The following is a 19,235-nucleotide window of genomic DNA, read 5'->3' as shown; positions in this document are numbered from 1 at the left end:
AGCAAAACCGACAATTACTGAAGAACAACATCACTGAAAATAAATTAATTGAATGGCCATAGTTGGCCAACAACCAGGAAGTGATGCGATGCATAAAGTAAGTGAAGAGAAACCTTTTAAATGTGCCTATTCCCCACTGTAGTGTGATCACAGAATTGTAATATATATATGATTGGAGGGTGTGGAGTGCACAACCCCCCCCCACATTGGGAGGTGTGGGGGGGTGCAGTCCCCCCACCTTGGTTGGTTGTGTTTGTGATGTTGGCTGACTATGGCCATTCAGTAACTTTTTTTTTTTCGATAATGTCATTCTTCAGTAATTGTCAGTTTCACTGTCTTCAATTTGATATTTTGCCATTTGGGTTTTTTATTTTTCAGTAGCGTTGTTGCCTCACAATAAGACGTTGTCCTGTTTGATTCTCAGCTAGAGCGTCTTCTGTGTGGAGACATGCGTGAATGGGCATACCTTCGTTGAAGGTTGTGCGTCAGGGCCGGCAACTCGGCGCATAAAAATCTACTGCCAATCATTAGCGGACCGGAGTTCCGCTGTGGCGACCCCTAACTGGGAAAAAGCCGAAAGACACAACAACAAGTAGCCAAACATAGACCCGTGACATCGTGAAGCACTCAAGAAATGACTTTTAATGAAGATAATCCAAAAAAGAGTGAGATACAAGAAATGATTGCATATGTAGTGTTTGGCAGTTCTTTCCATTGACAGCAGCCTTATCTCCTGCCTTTTGAGCTTCAGTAGAGAATGAGTTTGCCCAGACACTGCTACTCACAGCAGTGGAAAAAGAAGTTAATGGCAGACCAGTAACTGTTAGCTCATAAAATCACACCTAAAAAAAAACTGCAGCACAGAAAAATTACTTTTTTAATTAAAAATTATGAAAAAATAGTAGAGCACAATTATCCTTTGAAATGTGTGTTATGCATACAACTGTTACCAAATATGAGTGTCAGTGCCTGAACAGGTAGCTTGCTCACCTTTGATACTAGGAAAATTATTCCTCAGGTGAACAGTCCTTCTTTCACACCAACAAGGAAGATAATATGGTCAGAAAATAATGAACTTTTATTTCTGGCCAGTATTCGTAAAGAAGGACAGAAGGATACCTAGACAAAGGAAGAGGAATATTTCTGAAAGGGTGACGAAAATCTTATCATTTATACCTAAATATATTTTGAATGCACTATTATCATTAAGGGTGGACAATAAAGGGTGACCTAACAGGATGAGTACAGAACTCACAAAATTATTTGTTACTCTTGGGAGCAAATTATTGGTGGAAGGGAGGTACTTGACAGCTGCAGAATGAAAAAAAGAAGTTATGTACTTACCATAACGTTCCATGTGAGTTGTTCATCTTGCCTTCATTCTTTACTGATGGGTTCAGAGCCGATCCCTCACTCCGAGTCGGCACCTACTACAAAGCTCGAGGATTTCAAGTAGTTCTAGGCCAAGTACCTATCCCATGATGCACCATGAGTTACCTCAGATTTTGTTTGCTGCGTAAAATAATACCATATGTCATTCCATAAGAGAGAAAGTATAGAAGGGTTGAGTGACCAGGAAGGATCTAGCATTTTGGTCTTCTGAAAGCCCAGGAGGGGGTAGGAGGGAGGGACGTAAGAATGAAGGTGAGATGAACAACTCACATGGAACGTTATGGTAAGTACATAACTTCTTTATGTAAAGTTGTTCTATCTCACCGTTCATTCTTTACTGATTGGTAGCATCCCAAGCACCATCAACCTTGGGTGGCTCATGGGAGTATATTTCTCTGGACCATGGATCAAAAGGAGGCCCTGTCAACTTTGTAATGAGTGATAAAGGTATGAGGTTTTGACCAAGTGGCTGCTATGCAAATGTTATCAATAGGAAGTCTGGCAGAAAAAGCAGATGATGTAGAAACTGCTCAAGGGCATATTGGCAGCTGAATAAGCAAAGGTAATACAATCAGATAATCATTTAGACAGAGTTGTTTTAGTCACTGGCATACCCTTCCTGGTATCTGAGAATGAAACAAAAAGCTGGTCTGATTTCCAGAAATCTTTTGTTCTATCCAAATAAAATCTTAGCTGTCTTTGAACATCAAGTTTATGCAGCATGTACTCTAAATTGTTGGAATGGCTGGGGAAGAAAACTGGCAAATCAGTAATTTGGTTGAAATTAGTTTCAGTGCAAACTCTGAGTAAGAAAGAGGGGTTTGTTCGAAGTGAGACTCTGTCAGCATGGAAAATCAAATAAGGAGGCTTAATGGATAAGGCCTGAAGCTCTGACACTCTGCGGGCAGAAGTAATATCCACTAAAAAGATGGTTTTCCATGACAAAAATTTGAGGTCACATGAGGAAGCTGGTTCAAATGGTGGAAGAATTATGTGGAAAAGCATCAAATTTGGATTCATGGAGAATAGGGAGATTTCACAGGTGGTCTAATATGAAAGGTCCCTTTGAGAAAGTCTTTGGATAATTTGTGTGACATAATATTCAATCCTTCAAAATCCAGATGAAAGTTAGAAATGGCAGCAATTTGAACATGGACTGTTGCTGCTGCAGCTCCTTTATTGAAGATCATGGTTAAGAAATCTAGAATAGAGGCCACAGGGGCTTGGTAAGGATCAATATTGTTTTTAGAGGCCCATATAGAATTTTTTTTTCCATTTGCTGAGGTACAGCTTCCTTGTAGAGGATTTATGAGATGATAGGAGAATTTGATTCATCTTGCTGGAAAGGTTATGGAACCTGGTTTGATGGGAATTGGAGTAGCCAAGCTGTCAGCTTCAGGGACTGCAGAGAGGGATGAAGTTCCCCAATGAGTGTGTCAGAAGGTCTGGAACTGGGTCCAGAATTCAGGGGTCCTCCAAAAGATGAAGTCAAAGGAAATGGATGAAGTATCCTCTGGAAATGATACTTTGTACCCAGTTGTCATTTGATATTTTGAGCCAGGTGTCTGGGTACAAAGATAAGCAACCCCCGACTGCTTCCAGAGCAGGACAGTCGGTCCTTCTTTCAGGAGCACCAGTAGGGCTTCCCAAAGAAGTGATGTCTGTTGCCCTGGTGTTGTGGACCCCCACTGCCGTGAGGGCAGTGTCTTCTGTTATTGCCCCCTCCTCTGCCCCTGGAGGGAGGTTCACCACATGTTTCCTGAAAGACTCCTTGGGCTTTTCGGAACCACATTTTCCCTCCCCTTTGACCCTTGGTGTAGGGTCTGGTAGGGGTGGAAAAATGGACGCCAATGGCAGACAGAGTCTTTCCATCCTGTTCACACCTGGTTAAGGTTTCCTCGACTTTAGGCCCGAATAGGGATGAGCCATCAAAGGGGGTATTCATGAAGGATGACTTGAAGGATTCCTTGAAGGAACACAAGTGCATCCAGGAGTGTTGCCTAAGAGCAACTCCTGTACCCACTGCCCTACTTGCTCCATCAGCTGCATATGAAATGAGGCACATGGACGAGTTCACTATAGAATTGAAGGTAGCAAGCTGGGCAGCAACTTTGTCTGTAGCTCTTACAGCTACTGTACCCTGAAGAGTATCTCCCAGCTCTTTGAGGAGATCTCTTTGTAGTCTGGTAAAATGGGTTAAATAGTTAAGCAAACAAAGAGCAAAAGTCACTGAACTAAACATGCACTTCCCATATCTATCCATGATCCTGGAGTCTCTGTTAGGAGGATGGACAGGTAAGGAAGTTTCAGACATTTCCTTTTTGTTGGCTGCTGCCACCACCATGGCATCAACTGGCACATCTTTTATCACAAAAGATTTATATAGGGGGCAGAAATTAACTTATTAGGCCTCCTAGGGACAGGCTCCATAGTATGCGGAGACTCCCACGCCCTTCGTGAGACTATCTGCATCAGCTCATCAAAGGGCAGAGACACCCAAGAGGTGGAGGGCTGAGACCCGAAAGCCTTCAGGAGGACCGACTCATCCTCATTAGGGTTGGTGGACTGCTAGTCACCCCTCTGCCTAAGGATTTCCAGTATCTCAGCAAATGAGATAACCTCAGAGGGGGACCGTGGGAACCCTTCTGATTCATCCAAGTCAGTGTCAGATGTTAATGACTCCTGTGGGGAGTCTAAGTGTTTCCTCTTACACACACTCTTCCTGGGAACCTCATCAGTGGGAGCTTCTGCGCAGGTCTTGAAAGAGCATGGGCCACCCAATGGGACTTCCTGAGGCTCTGGATCTCTGTGCTTAGCAAGGATCTGTGAGGCAGAAGCAGACACAGGCGCTTTAGGGGATGAAGAAGCCAGACCTGAAGTTGGGGATGTCTTGGGAGACATAACTCTCTTCATGGCTTCGAAGGCACCTCTGCTCTGATGCGAAGGGACCGACAGACCCGAGGAAACTGTCGATACCCCCAGCACTGGGACAGTGGGCTCTGAGCCCAAGGTAGGAGCTGAGCGCATCTAAGCTGAAGCCCTGAGAGGCAAAATCAGAACCAACAAGTCGGTTTGACTATCGTCCCCAGATCCGACCAGAGAGTGTCGGCTCCTAGAGTCCTCGATCAGTGCCGAGGACATCAGAGTGAATGGAGCTGAAGACACTGGAGCAGGCATTGGCTCCGAAGGCTCCACAGTCAGTAGGTCCAACTACACTGGCTTCAAAGGACCGGTATGGCTCAGAAGAATAATAGATAAAGCTTCCATAAAGGTCAGCACACACACACACACACACACACACACACACACACACACACACACACACACACACACACACACACACACACACACACACACACACACACACACACACACACACACACACACACACACACACAAACACACACACACAGAAGCCTTTAAACCCAGGCTAACTAACTATTCAAAAGCCTTCTAATAAAAAACAAGCTAAAGATAAGCACACAAGCCTATAATTAAGGCTAACAAGCAAACACAGACAATATAATTTCAACAGCTAATAAACTATGCTGTAGAAAACGTGTGACAAAGGATCACTGACTAAACAGTTACTATTCACTAATGAATCACACTATACTATGCTAATAAGAAAAATGACAAAAGGTCACTGAACAAGTAATATTTTTTGTCAGAAATTTTAAATAGGCCTATCAGAAAAAATGAGGCCAAGTATAAAGCTAGGAAACAGCACACAGGGAAGGGAACTCTATAGAAAAGCTTTAAGAGCTTATCTAACCTAAAAATCTATCTACTGTAGTGAAAAAAGTAACAACAGTATTTGAAAAATAGTAAAGTATTTAAAGTTTATTGGCCCGAGCTATCAGGAACCTCCGATCAGTTGCAGTGGCAAACTAGATCTGCGGTAACTCAGGGTGCATCATGAGATAGGGACTTGGCCTTGAGCTACTTGAAATCCTCGAGCTTTGCAGTAGGTGCTGACTCAGAGCTGAGGGATCGGCTCCAAACCCATCAGTAAAGGATGAATGGCAAATAGAACAACTTCACATCAGCTGTTATCCAGAAATCTAGCAGTATATTACATATTTTATTTATTTTACATTTGTTGACCGGGCTAGTCTAACTGGATATATGTCCATTTTCAGTAGAGGCTTGGGGAGAAAAGCTCCAAGCATGAACAGTAACAAAGTTAACAATATATAACAAAGACATGTATAATAACAGTACAGAGGTAGCATTGGTTAAAAGAAAAAATATAGTATTAAAAATATAGACTATAGACATTATGCTAAAAGTTAAACTAAAAAAAAAAAAACAAGTATACCAAACAAAGGCAAGAGAAACGAACTTGCGCGACGAAAGTATAATGGCACAAAACCCACAAAATGAATGTCAGACTGAATGAGTGCTCGACAAAGGTTTAATATAACAATCCACAAAACGAAAATAAGACAATGTAAAATAAGCGCTTTTGTTTGGCTCCTGCCAAACTTTTTCAAAACAGTTACACATCACTTCCTGCTGTTTAAATAGATTAAGTTGGTGATGTAAGCAATTAAATTCATTCAAAAAATTAAAGAAACAATGTACGTTAAAGACTTTAAACACTTTAAAAACAGTGCCTACGAAGCAATGCTTTGACAAACAGCACAAATGCCATCTACACAAACAATGCACTCAAAACTGTGCTTAACAAATACTTGTAAGGTTGTCAAAAGTTTTTTTAAAAAAGTATATTTGAGAAATGTACTTGAATGTATGAAAAATATATATAAAGCGTACATCCAAAGAAGCAGCGTGTAATCAACGCGTATGAAATACGCTCGTAAATCCAAACCATTATTCAAAGAAATCCAAATGTATAGAATGTGTGCAACAAATCTAATAAATGTATTTACGTGGAAATAAAACGTCACTTAATATCAACCTATGATAAAATAATAATGTAATTGCAATGTAAAGAAAATTATATAGTAATGTACAGTGTATGATAACATTTCAATATAACTAGTATGTATGATTGTGATATTTAAGGTGTTTTTTTGTATATATGTAAAAATTGTTTTATATATGAAAAAGGTTGAATTAACTTCTCAACAATAATAATACTAACAATTGTGCGCTTGTATAAAAAAGCTCAACCCGTATTCATGAGGTTTGAAACAGCCTCTGAAATGGTCGTACAGTGAAAACAATAATTGTTAGTGCATTCCATGAATGATATTCATAGTATTGATTATAAAGTATATATATATATGTTTGTAAATACATGAAATACCAACAATCATATACATATTTTCTTAGTTAACCTGCAACAATGTCTCTAAAAATAGTGACATTTTTTAAAAATAATGCAATAATGGATGATAAATAAATAATTAAATAATTAATTTAGTTAATATTCCTTAAAAATTTGAATATAAAACTTTGAATGTAAAACATATATATGCACATGAATATTCACATTAAATAAAGTCAAATATTAGATGTAAAGTGCTTAATATATGATAATAAATAGTTAAATAATTGATTGATTAATAAATTAAATAAATAAATATTATATTAAATAACAATAAGGACAATTTTTACCTCGCTAATGATTTTAATTTTAAAATACTAACAATAGATAAACAGTTATTCAACCCTGGCCAATTGTTTGCATTCAATCTTAATTGCCATTCAAGCTCACATCTTTCTAATAATAATTGCCAGGCACCACCTCTAATATCTACCTTCAGGACATCCAACACAACAAATCTAAAATTGTGCGATGTATTTGTACCAATATGTTTAGCTAAGGCATTTAATTCATTTCCATCTCTTATAGCCCTTATGTGTTCACCTACACGTTCTTTAAATTAAAATTAAAATTAAAAATAGAGGTTATCCTGACAAATGAATACATAATATTATGAACGAAGTAGTGTATAAAAGAGATAATTTACATTTTATACCTTTATTAAACCAGGTAGAAAAAACTACATTTAACACATCGAGTTCAAATGTAGTAAACTTGGACAATGACGTTAATAATCACACCACAATGATTCAAACCAACATTGAAACACCAAATAACACAGGAAAGTTACCATTTACTAAGAGTTTCATTACAACTTTCAATTCTGATAGTGTTTCTATAAACAACATTTTAAGGAAGAATTTGGCAGATTATTAAGGCGGATACAACATTACATTCTCCTTTTGCTAACACTCCATCTATAGTGTATAAAAAATGTATGAACTTGAAAAAACACTTGGAAAACATGTATAAAACAAAACACGGAAAAACCTTTAGATGTGGTAGATGCAAATATTGTAATTACGTATTTGAAATGAATGAACTGATGATAAACAATATTGAGATTTGTTTAAAGGACAAAGCTTGCTGCAATACAGAAAAAGTTGTTTATTGTGCCTTATGTAATGATTGTACCTCATTTTACATAGGTAAAACAGAAAGGAAATTTATAGAACGTGTAGGTGAACACATAAGGGCTATAAGAGATGGAAATGAATTAAATGCCTTAGCTAAACATATTGGTACAAATACATCGCACAATTTTAGATTTGTTGTATTGGATGTCCTGAAGGTAGATATTAGAAGTGGTGCCTGGCAATTATTATTAGAAAGACGTGAGCTTGAATGGCAATTAAGATTGAATGCAAACAATTGGCCAGGGTTGAATAACTGTTTATCTATTGGTAGTATTTTAAAATTAAAATCATTAGTGAGGTAAAAATTTTCCTTATTGTTATTTAATATAATATTTATTTATTTATTTATTTAATTTATTAATCAATTAATCAATTATTTAACTATTTATTATCATATATTAAGCACTTTACATCTAATATTTGACTTTATTTAATGTGAATATTCATATGCATATATATGTTTTACATTCAAAGTTTTATATTCAAATTTTTAAGGAATATTAACTAAATTAATGATTTAATTATTTATTTATCATCCATTATTGCATTATTTTTTAAAAAAATTGTCACTATTTTTAGAGACATTGTTGTAGGTTAACTAAGAAAATATGTATATGATTGTTGGTATTTCATGTATTTACAAACATATATATATATATATATATATATATATATATATATATATATATATACTTTATAATCAATACTGTGAATATCATTCATGGAATGCACTAATAATTATTGTTTTCACTGTACGACCATTTCAGAGGCTGTTTCAAACCTCATGAATACGGGTTGAGCTTTTTTATACAAGCGCACAATTGTTAGTATTATTATTGTTGAAAAGTTAATTCAACCTTTTTCATATATAAAACAATTTTTATATATATACAAAAAAACACCTTAAATATCACAATCATACATACTAGTTATATTGAAATGTTATCATACACTGTACATTACTATATAATTTTCTTTACATTGCAATTACATTATTATTTTATCGTAGGTTGATATTAAGTGACGTTTTATTTCCACGTAAATACATTTATTAGATTTGTTGCACACATTCTATACATTTGGATTTCTTTGAATAATGGTTTGGATTTGCGAGCGTATTTCATATGCGTTGATTACACGCTGCTTCTTTGGATGTACGCTTTATATATATTTTTCATACATTCAAGTACATTTCTCAAATATACTTTTTAAAAAAAAAATTTGACAACCTTACAAGTATTTCTTAAGCACAGTTTTGAGTGCATTGTTTGTGTAGATGGCATTTGTGCTGTTTGTCAAAGCATTGCTTCGTAGGCACTGTTTTTAAAGTGTTTAAAGTCTTTAAGGTACATTGTTTCTTTAATTTTTTGAATGAATTTAATTGCTTACATCACTGACTTAATCTATTTAAACAGCAGGAAGTGATGTGTAACTGTTTTGAAAAAGTTTGGCAGGAGCCAAACGAAAGCACTTATTTTACATTGTCTTATTTTCGTTTTGTGGATTGTTATATTAAACCTTTGTCGAGCACTCATTCAGTCTGACATTCGTTTTGTGGGTTTTGTGCCATTATACTTTCGTCGAGCAAGTTCGTTTCTCTTGCCTTTGGGTTGGTTTGCTTTTACTCTTATTGTCTTGGTTTGTGGTTTAAGTATACTAAACACAAGTTGGGTATGAGCAAAACAGAGTATGCAGGGTTACATGAGGCAAACTGTTCACCATATAATTACATTAAAGCTATACTCCCTGTCACTGCAGATTATACTATACAACGTCATAGATAATATTCCATGAACTCACATCCTTGACTGTCTATACATAAGAGAGGCCATCAATGGTGACATCTGCATTCTTACTGGACTATACGCCTTATTATTGTTTATGAGTAAAGTTTTTGGGGTTGCACCCTGAGAAAACTTCAAACTGCAAGTTACAGTGAGTAATTCTATTTTTAATATTAAATGAAATATTCATATGGCACAGTGAATCTTCTTAGAGCTGTGTAAGTACAAGCCAAATATTTAATGCTGCTCCTCCTTCAGAGGGCCCATAAGTGGCTTTTAAATTCTTGCAATTACTTTCTGAAAATTCAGACCCCACATATCCCATGTAACTATACTTTTGTTCTGTAAAGTATTTATAACACCTCATCCTGGTCCCCCTTTGACAACATCTTAGCTTACTCCTAGTAGCCATAGGTCAGGTAAGGAAGTGGCTTGTTTCTGCCATTTAATAACTGTTTTGATGTGTTGATCTGGTACATGTGGAACATGTTCCTGCTGTCTTTGAATATATGTATCTGCTGTATGAAGTCTTCATATAACCTTATCTTTCATTACGTTGTTTGCCATATTACAGGTATGTGTAGTACAGACATATAGTTTTATCAGTCTGTTTCACACAGAAGTATAAACACCTGTTTTCTATTGGTCTGTTGATATTGCTGCAATTTCCTGTAATAACCAGGCTACAGTTTCCTATCATATGATCTGCTATATGCTTTGTATCATTATAGCACTACTGTTTTCCATAATGCTTATTAGCCTGCATGCTGTACAACATTTTCTTTAAAGTTCACTTGTTAACCCCCTTGTTTCAATTGCATGATCACTAGCACCATTGTGTCATTATTGTCCACTGCCTAGCGCTCATATATTTTCCTATTTCCATTACAGGCTTCCCCCCACATGCAGGTAGTACTGCAGATGAGTTGTAGTAAGTTACTTGACAAAGGAACACCTGCTATTTTTAATTTTATATTTTAGAAGGTGTGTTTTGCCTGTCCAGTATATTTAACATATAATTATGTGACAGTAGACAATACATTTCAAAGTCACATCCTGGCCTAACTATACATAAGGGCATCCATCCATTGCCCACAGTCACATTTTAGTGTACTTTACAGGTGTTATTGTCTGTTTTTGGGATAAGCACCCTGGACTAACTCACAGGTGCATATGTGACAGGTTACTCCCCAAATTCCCTGCCACCCCTACTTCCCTACATTTATACTTTAGTAACCACACTGCATATGTGACAGGTTACTCCCCAAATTCCCTGCCACCCCTACTTCCCTACATTTATACTTTAGTAACCCCTACTTCTCTACATTTATACTTTAGTAACCCCTAGTTCCCTATAGTAACCCCTACTTCTCTACATTTATACTTTAGTAACCCCTACTTCCCTACATTTATACTTTAGTAACCCCTACTTTTCTACATTTATACTTTAATAACCCCTACTTCCCTACATTTATTTATTTATTTATTTTATTTTTTTTATTTTACATTTGTTGACCGGGCTAGTCTAACTGGATAAATGTCCATTTTCAGTAGAGGCCCGGGGAGAAAAGCTCCAAGCATGAACACTAACAAAGTTAACAATATATAACAAAGACATGTATAATAACAGTACAGAGGTACAATTGACTAAAGACATTATGTTAAAAGATTAAATTAAGTAAAAAATAACAAGTACACTAAGCACAAGCTGGGTATGGGCAAACAGAGTCAGGTCCTTACATTTATCCTATTACTATGAGAAAAAAAGAGAAATCAGTAGATTTGGAGGTATAGGCTAGGGGAGAGGGGAAGGGGTATGAGCAGGAGGGGAAAAGTTTCAGTCTGGGTTAGCACAAGGACAAAGCCACTGAGTTTTAAGATTTATACTTTAGTAACCCCTACTTCTCTACATTTATACTTTAGTAACCCCTACTTCCTTACATTTATACTTTAGTAACCCCTACTTCTCTACATTTATACTTTAGTAACCCCTACTTCCCTACATTTATACTTTAGTAACCCCTACTTCCCTACATTTATACCTTAGTAACCCCTACTTCCCTACATGTATACTTTAGTAACCCCTACTTCTCTACATTTATACTTTCGTAACCCCTACTTCCCTACATTTATACTTTAGTAACCCCTACTTCTCTACATTTATACTTTAGTAACCCCTACTTCTCTACATTTATACTTTAGTAACCACTACTTCCCTACATTTATACTTTAGTAACCCCTACTTCTCTACATTTATACTTTAGTAACCCCTACTTCCCTACATTTATACTTTAATAACCCCTACTTCCCTACATTTATACCTTAGTAACCCCTACTTCCCTACATTTATACTTTAGTAACCCCTACTTCCCTACATTTATACCTTAGTAACCCCTACATCTCTACATTTATACTTTAGTAACCCCTACTTCCCTACATTTATACTTTAATAACCCCTACTTCCCTACATTTATACCTTAGTAACCCCTACTTCCCTACATTTATACTTTAGTAACCCCTACTTCCCTACATTTATACCTTAGTAACCACACTCCCAAACACATTTTTCTCACCATTATTTTCATCATGGTGACAAACTCGGTTGCACTCAGTCTGCAGTAACTGTATCACCAAGCAGTTTCATATCCAAACCTTCTCTCCTCTTGCCACACCATAGTAAAGATATGTTGCCATAACTTAATTCCCTAATACTTTACTAACCAGCAATCTTTATTGTTACACCACAACTCTTCCACATTACTGCCTTATAATCTGACACTTTCCCTCATAGTTTTTCCTGTTTCAACTTCAAGTGCCCAGACTTCCAAGCACCATACCACTGCTGACTCAGCACATGACAACTCTCACCTATCAGTCCAGCTCCAAATGTTAAATAGTGCACCTGTACAACTATTCCCTCTTGCCTTTTTACTGCAACAACCTCCTCATTCCTCAGTACCCACCCAACTCTAATAGACACCCCACCTCTCAACTACTGCTTTCATTTTTGCATGCTCCACCTCATACCAATTTTTTTCTTTTATTACATGTAGCTACGGGCATCATCTATGACTGTGTCCTCGTGTTATGCTCCCCAAAACCTTTCCACTGGCATTCATACGCCCCTGCTCTTACTTCCCCATGAGTTAACATGTCTCTGTCAGCCTTTAACCTAACTTCTGTATACCTGTTAAAATCATCCTACCTTCTCATCAAATCTAGTAATTACCTATGTTCTCAAAAATACATATTAAAACTCAGATATTCCTAGCAAGCACACCTCTCATCCTATATCAATGCAACTATGTATCAGTAGAGATTTTCATTCTAATGCAAAACCAGTATCGACAAAAAACGATAGTTTAGCTCCTAATGATTCTAATCCTATTACTGCTAGAGAACAAGAACACTCATCCATGTACCTGCTTAACTGAATAAACTACTGGAAACTTCAACAAGGTGTCTTTATTCCTACCACAGGGAGGGTATCAGAGAGAGAGAGAGGGTCTCCTAGATCTGTTAGCTAAAGTGGTTTTAACTGAACTAATTCTGTATACTCTGGTTCTTGTTAGTCCTGTCACCCTCTGGGTCACAGGTGAGATACCAGACTTCACTTGAGCCCTCTGGATTACTAGTTTAAAGAATCCAGGCACGTGGAATTGTCTGTATCTAGAAGGTTTTCTAGAAAAGACATAGCTCATCAGTACCTTCCACAAGGCTTCATGACTGATAAACTTAAAGCCTTTGTCAGTTCAATTAAAGTCATGCATATAGCTTGATGTCTTTCCCAGCACTTTTCTTGGATTAGCCTACTTACAAATATTGTGTCTGCTGTCTCAATAGATAGACTGAATTCATACTAGGGATTCAGTTTTATACATCCTAAGGCATGCTTCAATATATTCCCAGTATCATTTAAAGCTTTGTGTTTGCCATTCTTGTTGGATATCTGTTTATCTTAAATACACCATCTTGCATGATTAATTAAGAATTATTAAAAAGCTTCATTTGTATAATGTGTATCTCTGAGCAAGTCACTTAACCAGATTACCTCTGAAAAGGCATTTCTGTGTAACTGGTTAACCCAGATAACAAATAAGTAAACAAGTGATTATACAAAGCTACGTCAATATATTGTCATGTGTTCTTGATGTGACCAAGACTTTTGGCGCTATCCTCCATGCTGATATTGTTAGAAAAATTAGACACACAATGTAAACGTCTATGTTATCTGCTGGATTGTAAACTGGCTATCAACAGATCCCAGGTTTTGAAAGTTGCTGGTACCCTCATTGAATGTAAATTTGTAATTTATGGGGTACAACAGGGATCGGTATTGGGCCTTCTCCTATTTAGAATTTATTTTGCGAACATCCAGTCTAACATGCCAGAAGTGTGCTTGAACTAGTTTGCTGTGGACTGCAAGATGAACAATGCTGTTTCCTCATTCGCTGATATTAAACATCTCCAGCAAAGCCTGGAATGTGCACTTACCTGGCACACCAAAAATAATCTCAAGTTAAAAGCAAACAGTGTAATATAGTTACTCTTGGCAAAAAAGCTGTTTCTATCTTGTATATTATAAATAGTGTTTCTCTTCAGTAATTCATGGTAATAAGAAACATGAATACTTATGTGGATATCACTCTCTCACTTGATCATCATGTTTCCATCATAGTCAGGAAATCTTTCTGTCTGGCTCAGTGAATTCTCTCGGGAATATCTTTGAGATCCATGGAAGTCATCCTACCACTATACTTTCCCATGCCAGAGTCTTCAATGAATATAGTATCCCATTTGGTAGTTGGAAATACAAGCATATTACTTAATTAGAAAGGACCCAAGGATACTTTACCAGGAAAACTAAAGGCCTTAAATTGTTCAAGCATCCCATTAAATTAGCATAACTCTCCGTGTATGCAGTAGCCTACAGGCTCATCCAAGTGGCCTGTCTTTCTCTCTTTTCAAGCCATGAAAGTCACGGTCCTGTCCTCTTTGGCCTCCTGTTTCTTTGCAAAACCAGTGGCTCTAAAAACACCTACACTAGAGACATAAATCTACACCAACAAATAAATAAGACTCACAGGGGAGAGAGAGAGTCCTAACTCAACATATTCTCCACCAGTGGAATAAATTACCACTACAGGTTAAACAAAATACTACTTTTAACTACCTTTAGGGCTAGTCTTGATGACTGGATGGGCGGACACAAATTTGCACTAGGATTGTCATGTATAGCCTGGTTCGATTAAATGCTTGAAAAGGATGGCCAGAACTTTAGAGAGTGTCTGCTTAAAGTTGTACATAACCAGATAATCTTATGATTCTCATGATCTCTTGCCTAGTATTGCTCTTGTATTCTTATGTTTACAAGAAAAACAATTTACACATTGCAAGAGTGCATCTTGTACATCAAAATAAGATAATATAATAATGTTGAAAACAACATATTTTTGTACTTACTGCATCATGTGGAGTGAACTAGTTATTTTTAAGTATTTATATACTTACCTTGTAGTAAGTGAGACACCAGCAATGCTGCACTGGTCTCATTACAAGGAAGCTGTCCTTTTGTCAAGTCTTGCTTCAGTTGCAAAGTAAACAGATACCTGAAATATTAACAGTGTTTGCTATCCATTTGAATTAGTCAGGATGAATAAATTATATATCAATAAAATCTGACTATTAATTTCCTGCACATATAGCATAATATTTCTAAATTAAATTTCTAGTTTAAGCTATCTAATAGATAGAGTAAACATTGCAAGGTAAATTATTTAAATTTGATGACTGTATGTGTCCTGTATTTCACTGAAGTTATACAGTGCATAAGGTTCATTCACGATTAGTTTTATCACAAATCCTAAAAACATACTTATTATCTCTGCGGAGTCCATGGACAGCTGATTCAAGTGCACTAGTAACAGTGGTAGAGTATGACCAGTAAACCCTAAACACTGGTGGTCAATGGGGGTTAATGGTCTTGACAGCAAACTGGATCATCTAATTTTTCTTGAATGCAACATTGCAGCAGCATATGGGAACATTGGCTGACGTCATACTCTGTAACCTCCTGTTCTATAGCAGTCCATAATTTACATCAGAAAGGTTGAACAGGGATGGCCATATGCTTTTGTGGAAGTCCAGCTGTATTTTCTGAGACCTAATAAATAGTGTGATTTCCAAAACCCTGGGACCTGGTTGTGATCAACTAAATCGAAATTTGCTGTATCTGAAAGAATTCCTCCTTTTCTGAGGCACAGCAATCTTAGAGATACTATATATAAGTGGTAGGGGTGTGCAGGTGTACAGACCCCACATTGTGGGGTACAGAGAGGCTTTCTCCTGCAAAAAACACTTTTAATGCATAACAGTAGCTTTTATATTTCATTGGTTCACCTGCAGGATTTTGCTTAATTTTTCAGAGATTCAGGGCTGTCAGTGCAGAGGCTCAAACTTCCAACACAGTGCTGCCTTTCTGGGCTACTATCCACTAGTACAATACACATGACCATCAAAGTTTATTTATGCAGCACTACTGCCATGCTATATATGCCACTGTGCATTTAAATATGCAAACTATATCTTCTCCTCCCATCTCACCACAAAAAATGTCCAGTGCATACAGGATTGGTGCCTCCCAAACAGATGGTGGGGTCCGTGGGACAAACCACATTTATATATATTGTCTGAATCTGATAGGATGTACATGCAAGTTTATTATGCTAAAGGTTTCATACAGAAAAAAACATACATATAATTTATGCAAAATTCCCAGAATGTGCTGTGCTTAAGGCTGGCAAAGCATATGTTGTGAGTATATCGCTTTAACACTTCATATATAGCACTTATCTGTACCATGTAAGCATAACACACACAGCCTACCGTACACAGCAATGACATATATTAAACAATATTGTATGAGTGCTTACCTTGTCATCTCTTGAAGCTGCCCAGGGTCTGGTGGAAAAAACTTCACTTTAAATCTGAAAAGGATTTCCTGGGGACCTGGGAACATAATTAATTTTTAGAAGATATTTTGCAATACATTTTTCTATTAAAACTCTAGTTTTCAGGATGACCACAGTAAGAAAAGTTGCCAGACTGCTTCATTTTCATGTACAGAACTCTTAATCAGATGCCACACTCATATTCGTTTGTACTTTGTACAGCACAACATCCAGATGGACACAATGTCATAATTACATTAATTTAGGCTTGTTTTGAGCAAACTAAAGAGATTAGTAGAAATATAAAGACAAATCAATCTGACTACCATGGTCCAGGGCACAAACTTTTAATAAAATAAAAAGTATTTAAAATAGATGAGCACTGTCAGGTTACTCAAAACCCTTCATCAGATCTATAAAACAAAAACACTTCTAGCTATTTAAAACATTACTAGCCAGTCAGCAATCATTCATTGACTCACACCCTTTTATTATTTCTAGGGTTGAATCAAAGCTGAAACATTCACTCAAAGCTATTGGATATAACATTCATTCAGCTCACCACAATGCACAAATAATAAAATACATTAACGTGAATAAGTGGTTAGTTCAAAACCAATCAAACACCATAAAGGCAGTTCACAGAAATGCTGTTAGCCAATAAGAAAAACTGTATCCACATAAATAAATGATTTGTTGATGACCAATCAAACATCATATCGGCTGTTTACAGAAATACAGTAAGTGGATCATCTTCTGTTGCTGTTGTTGTTGTTCGAAATATTAAAATTGCATAGGTTATCCTGGAAGAGATGAGGAGATGATTTGATATATACAAAAAGTCAAGTCAATTCAAAGTCAAGTCAAAGTAAACTTTATTGTCATTTAGATCTGCACATAGTGCAGCTATACAAAATTGCATTGCTTTGTTCCCAGTGCAAGATACATACATACATACATACATACAGTTACTATTTAGTAATAGTAGGACAGACACTTACAGACATTACATGTATAAAAATGTGCCATTTAGGATATTGCACAAACCTGAACTTTCATATTAACAAGTACATGTGAAGCAAAAATATTGCATAGAGTAGTACACATTCAAGTTTCAGGATAGATGAAGATTTTTGGATAGTGCACTAAAGTATGCTTCTAGTAGTAGTGATCTTAGAATAAATGGACATGAGAGTATGTCATTTACAGGATTTAGTCAAGGCAATATTCAGTTAATTGGTTGAAAAAGCAGAATGGCTTCTGGCATGCCTGTTGTTAGAGTTCAGCAATCTGGTGAATAAGGGGAAAGCTTCTATTGAGCCTGGAAGTCTTACAGTGCATGCTGCGGTAATGTGCACCCGAGGAAAGGCAGGAGAACATACCACAAGCAGGGTGAGTAGGGTAATTTATTATCTTTCTAGATCTTCCAATACATTGAAATTCATGTAAGTCATTTAAGGATGCTAGTGGAGACCCAATGATTCTTTCTTCTGCTGTTAGTACTCTCCAGAGAACCTTGCGATCTGAGGCATTATAGTTCCCATACCAAACTATGTTGTTCATCAGTACACTCTTGATGGCTCCCCTACAAAACGCAAAAACACCTCAATGTTGACGAAATTTTTTATTCTAGTGATTATCAGGATATGAAAATGATAGCCATTGAGATTATCAGCATTAAATGTCTCACCAGAGACTTAGCTTGCTTTATAGTTTGGATATCCCATGTGATTATAATGATATCTGTTATTTCTTTTGTTGACATAAGGATCTGAGTGTTTTTAATAAATAGTTACCTAGGGCAGCAGCACTATAAATGGTATTAGAGCTGATATATATCTCAAGGAATGTGCATCTGCTTTTAGATAATGATTGGATAATCGGTTCTCTGTGAATCGCCCTTATAGTTTTTGATTGGTCATGAACCAAAGTTTTATTCACAATGACATAATTTTAATATGTAGGAGATGACTGGCTGACTATATTTGTATGAACAGCCCATATGGTATTTGATTGGAAAGACAGGTACAGACCATCCCTGCCATAGCAGGAAGGCTTGTCACTAACATAACCGATCCTGTAGAATGACCCCAGCTACACACAGAGACAGTTACTAAAGCCAATGATGCTGCGTTTGAATCTCAGTATCATTCTCACTGATAGCACAAATGCCACTAAGAACAGTGTCTTTCCTGCCACAGACATGTGCATGGAAAGCTCAGTCATAAGCTGCTGTATGTCCCTCTGGGTCATTCACCCCTTGTGGGCCAATATCAGGTCATAATCATATTTATCTGGACAGAGGGTTTTGACAAATGAGGTCAGAAAAGCTCATTCTAAGTTTATTTTTATATATTTAAAAGAGTGGAGTGTTGATGGATTTAGTACTCTGAGACTGGGTTAAAACATGGAAACTAATCTTATCCTGGGTGGCAGGGTGCTATATTTTTAATTTTTCTGTAAAAACAAAAGTCATAAAAAAACTGAGCTTATAATATAGGGCAGCCCCTGTTATCATTAAGTGCCATTGTTAGAGGAACGGTTTATCACAGGGTTCAACATAACAGCAAAAGGTAAGAAAAAGGGGGTATTATTAAGAACTTGAAATCTGCAAAAGAACATCTGGATATAGTTAAGGCTAAGCTAAATAAGGTATTAGAACTGGGCAGATTGGCAG

General features: G+C 36.7%; 1 protein-coding gene across 1 annotated transcript in view; it reads right to left on the bottom strand.

Annotated features, from left to right (window-relative positions):
* FRMD7 (FERM domain containing 7) overlaps positions 1-19,235 on the bottom strand; it is a 762,912-nt gene that overhangs the window by 265,105 nt on the left and 478,572 nt on the right. The window contains exons 5-6 of the mRNA XM_044057495.1: positions 16,541-16,616; positions 15,120-15,217 (exon numbers count right to left, since the gene is read on the bottom strand). Of these exons, the coding sequence (XP_043913430.1) occupies positions 15,120-15,217; positions 16,541-16,616 (174 nt within the window). The remainder of the gene's footprint in view (positions 1-15,119; positions 15,218-16,540; positions 16,617-19,235) is intronic.

The sequence above is a fragment of the Protopterus annectens genome, chromosome 15.part0 (assembly GCF_019279795.1).
Source record: "Protopterus annectens isolate FY-2018-M chromosome 15.part0, PAN1.0, whole genome shotgun sequence".
Lineage (NCBI taxonomy): Eukaryota > Metazoa > Chordata > Ceratodontiformes > Protopteridae > Protopterus > Protopterus annectens.
The sequence above is the reverse complement of the archived record's forward strand: the minus strand, read 5'-3'. Positions and strand labels throughout refer to the sequence as shown.